The 4,673-nt window shown below is 35.3% G+C and overlaps 1 protein-coding gene across 1 annotated transcript in view; it reads left to right on the top strand.

Moving 5' to 3' along the window:
• Positions 1–1,135: 1,135 nt before the first annotated feature.
• The window catches only part of LOC107726356 (palmitoyltransferase ZDHHC23-like), a 6,112-nt gene continuing 2,574 nt past the window's right edge, over positions 1,136–4,673 (top strand). Inside the window, exons 1-3 of the mRNA XM_016535899.1 lie at positions 1,136–1,245; positions 2,506–2,872; positions 3,820–4,470. Of these exons, the coding sequence (XP_016391385.1) occupies positions 2,751–2,872; positions 3,820–4,470 (773 nt within the window). The 5' untranslated portion in view covers positions 1,136–1,245; positions 2,506–2,750. The remainder of the gene's footprint in view (positions 1,246–2,505; positions 2,873–3,819; positions 4,471–4,673) is intronic.

Genomic DNA, 4,673 nt, shown 5'->3' with positions numbered 1-4,673 from the left:
CTCTTTGCAGAACACCCAATCCCTGTTCCCTGCATCTCCCTCCTGCATAATCTGTTTTTATTTTTCTCCTTGTAGCTGGAAATCAGCTCACATACAGTTTGCGGGCTATATATATATTTTATAATTCCAGTCTTGCTAGAGAAATCCGGTCTGACGCACCACGGTGACCCGACGACTTTGAAAATCATGCAGTGTGAACTCGGCATTAGAAGAAATTCTTTAAAAAGTTACAATTGAAAAATGTATTAAAATGAATAATAAATAGAAATATGTATAAATATAATAATACATTTAAATAATAAATACAATTAATAGTAACAATAAAAACAATAAAATATTTAAAGCTGAATGGTCAAAGGTGAAAGGTCATGACGTGCAGCACACAGATGGTAAACTTTTTAAAAATAATTACTGTCATAAAGCTGAAATTTAATTCCATTATGTTTGTTTAAATATATCTCAATTCCTGACAATAACACAACAGTATATTTACAGCGTATTCTTTACCATAAATGGCTTAAAATCGACATGAACACAATAGAACAGTTAAAATTTAAGGTGACAAGGCGACTGTGACCCAGACTCACCCAGTGTCTGGCCCGCCGGTTATGCACGGTATACGCGCTACTATCTCTCCGCGTTGCTTCACGTTGTCGCTGTCACGGTAACACCTGCCAGCTTCCCTTTTCAACGCCGCCACCCAACCCTAATCGGTAACAACGCCTGTAAACAGATCCCTCTCACGCGCCTACCCTCTCAGAACGCTTGAGAGAGTGGAGCTTGAGCGCGCAGAGTTATCTATCACTGCCTTCCGGACAGTCCTGAGGATCTTCACGAGCTGCACCTCATAGCCTGATAAACCCTACAAGGACGCGCCTTTCTGTTTATTGGAGGTATTTTAAGGAGTTAACTTTTTTTTTTTTATAAATATTTTGCTTTCGTTTTTAAATGAAACGAAGACGAGCCTGGACTTCCATCTGCGTTCTTTTACGGGAAGTAATCATTTGACAGGAAGAAAAAAAAAAAAATCGGATTAACTGGAAAACTTCAGCTGGATTTCTGTGGATGACGTCTTGACATTTTAGGTTAAACAAAAAACAACAACAAATAAACAAACAAACAAAAAAACTATAAGTGCATCACAGAAGACGAGGAACTAATTAAGACTCACCACAATTTGATGTAGCCTATAAACTGAAGAACTTCATGTGGGATGTTCCACCTGTTTTGAGGCTGTTAAACCAGGTAACAGATTGATGTTAAGAATACTTTGATCAGTTTTAAAAGGTTTCAAAATAAAATTATTGTTGATATATATTTTAAGTGGCCTTCAGAAATTATAATCACCCTATGTAGGGTTCATTTTAAATCACAGCACACTCAAGGGCAAACCTTTTGTTTACTCTAGGGAACAAATGTAATTTAGAACATGTCAAACACATGCCACTCAATTATTTTCTCTATCAGACAACTGTAATGGAGAACGGCCTCTCAGGGAAAAGTTTTTTGATGGCCCAATTACGGGATCCACATGAGACCTGAGATGGCCTTAATTCAAGATACAAAGAGCGGATTCAGATATTAATATTTTCTGCACTTATACACTACATGTAGATTATTTCTAGACCAGTCCTTATGTTAATGTGTGTCCTCCTGAATGTCTGTGCCAGTGTCAGATCCCAAGTGAGAAAAGCATGCGTTAGGCTAGATATCTTAGATGTGTTAGACACCTAACTAAGTGCTGTTCCTCTGTGACCTAAAACTAGTTCGTGTGTTTAGGCCACAAGTGTGTAAATTGACAATAAAAAATATTCACCTCCATTGAATATTTTTGTATTTATAATGGTAACACTTTACAATAAGGTCCATTAGTTAACATTAGTTAACTACTTTAGTTAACATTAACTAAGCATGAACAATACTTCTACAGCATTTATTAATCTTAGTTAATGTTAATTTCAATATTTAATAATGCATTTCTTTTTAATAATGCAAAATTTGTGCTTGTTACCATTAGTTAATGCACTGTGAATTAACATGAACTAACTATGAACAACTGTATTTTCATTAACTAACATTAACAAAGATGAATAAATAAATGTATTGTTCATTGTTTGTTCATGTTATGAACTAACATTAATGGAACCTTTTATTATATATATTTATTTCCATGATGATGATGACAAAACAATCTCTAATCTAAAAGAGCTAAATTCATTTGAAATAAAATAAAAATAAAAGAAATCAGAATCAATCCATCTGGTGAAGTTCACTGTTAAATCTAAGAAAGAATTGAGCGTCTGTTGTTCTCTAAAATTACACAAAAGAACCAGGATGGCTGTGGTAAAGGAGTTATTGATCTGCACACTTCATAAATCTGTTAATTGCTCATTGTGAATTGTTCAATAACAATCAAGATCAGCAAGAAAAACATTTTTGTAAAGTGATATTATAAGGAGAAAATCATTATCTTCATTTTTATGTTTGTTTGTTTGTTTTTTTCAGACAGTGGAACGCGTGATTTTTACAAGAAACTTCTGATGCAAAGAGCAGATGACCAGTAAGCAAGCTGAACAAGAAATCTGCAGTCTTCTGTTCTGTCAACTAACTGCAAAAACTACCAACAGCCTTGTTGCAAGTTGAATTACTTGCAATTATTGAACTTTCCTCAGCTGACTAAATGTGATCTAACCTGCTCTCAAAGAAAGCTTGATTTCACAGTGGAAGCAGGTTGTCTCTGACATAAAGAGATGAAACGAGAACGTTTTGAGCCCCCGGAACCAGATGACCCTCTGTGCTGCTGTGGAGACATCGACCAGCAAAGAGAGTACTGCTGCTGTGACTGTGAAGAACTCGATGATGCCTGTGAAAGGTCAGAGGTCAACCAGGTTAAGATCATGGCATGCAGAGATGGTTTTACATTACATTTGTTGATATAAACTTTTTAAAGTGTAGTTTAACTAAATAATTTTGTCCATTTGCACCTTCATGTTGGTCCAAACTGTTTTTTTTTTTTATCCTTGTAACCCCTTGTGAAAAAGAAATGCTCTTAATTGTAATGAATGTGCCCTTGTAGTGTACTTCAAATCCTAAATGTGTATATTTTAAAAAACTGTACTTGCAGATAATATAATATTGATGAAATAAATGGCCACCTAAGTGTTAAGCATTTTAAACAGTGTGCTTTGTAATAATGTCAAATTAAAATCATGTTTTAATAATCCTTTGTCGTTCTGTAAAGTACACAGTATTTTAATGTGCTGACTGACATACTAAGGCACATGTAAAGTACTTGATTATAATTGTATCTGTAGTGTTTTATTCAATACTACATTTAAAGTTAATATATTACTAAATTGCAACTTTATTACACGTGCTTTTAAAAATATGTTTAAATACATGACGACTTTCAATAGCAAAGGCTATTTGTCAGTACATTTTAACCATATTTCACTTTAACCATGTTAGTAATTAGAAAATTAAATATAAAGATATACTTAAGTCCCACTTAATAAAAGCACTATAAAAAAATCTAATTGCATTTAATATAAATTTCAAATATAATTCATTTTGATTTAATTGTAATGAACATGTAAGTGTCTGAAAACATTACAATCAGTCAGCAGTTAAGTATATTCTTTTAAACTGTATTCATTCTGTAAAAAGTGCTCTTTTTTTTTTAAATATTCTGAAGTGTATATTCTTTTTCACAAGGGACACACAATGAGATCATTTGCAACTTGTCATTTCCACACATAAAACTGATAACATAATAGTGTGCAAATGATGAATGATGAATTTGTCACTCCTTCTCAGTAGGTTAGTCAGAGGAGAGCCAGACAAGCCAGACATCTTCTCTCGTTTCATCTCTTGTATGGCTGATCGTTTGGGTTTGCCATGTTGTGCCATAGGACCCCTTCGATTGGAAATCTCTGTTTTACCTCCCATGGTATTAATTCCTGGCCTGTTGCGAGTAGCAGCAATTAACTGTATGTTGGGAGTTGTAGTCCTAACTGTCCTACCAGGACTGGTGCTTTGGTATTACTATGTGACTCACAGAAGGAAAAGACGCACATTGTTTTTCCTTAGCTTGGCACTTTTCTCCCTTGCCTACATGTACTACCTTTTCCTTACTGAGATCGTTCCCAGAGGAGACATCAGTAATCTGCAGCTGGTTACTGTGACGACAGGCATGATGTTGACGCTTATCTCCCTTGTGCGAACCAAACAAGGACCAGGCTTTGTCAAATCCCAATCATTAGCTCAGGGAATTAACAGTATCTGTACAACCAATCAGAGCACAAACATACCTGGAGACTCCGCCCCCTGCAAAGGAATCAGCCAGTCAAATGGGGAAAAGGAAGGAAAGAAGAAGTTATGCCCTGTGTGCCTACAGGTGCGCCCACCAAGGGCAGGGCACTGCAGAATCTGTGGGGCATGTGTCCTTCGAATGGACCACCACTGTGTTTGGTGGGTTTCTCATTCCTTCTTTAAAAATTGAGTATGAGCACTTCATTCCTAGTGTGAAGTGAATTGAACATTATTTAAATATTCTCTAAATGACAAAACGATCTATCGTTATACTGCCATTCAAAAATATTAGTTTTTAGAAAAAGTCTCTTATGCTAACCAAGGCTGCATTTATTCAAAAATACAGTAAAACAGCAATATTG

The sequence above is a fragment of the Sinocyclocheilus rhinocerous genome, unplaced genomic scaffold (assembly GCF_001515625.1).
Source record: "Sinocyclocheilus rhinocerous isolate Xijiao unplaced genomic scaffold, SAMN03320098_v1.1 scaffold2050, whole genome shotgun sequence".
Lineage (NCBI taxonomy): Eukaryota > Metazoa > Chordata > Actinopteri > Cypriniformes > Cyprinidae > Sinocyclocheilus > Sinocyclocheilus rhinocerous.
The sequence above is the reverse complement of the archived record's forward strand: the minus strand, read 5'-3'. Positions and strand labels throughout refer to the sequence as shown.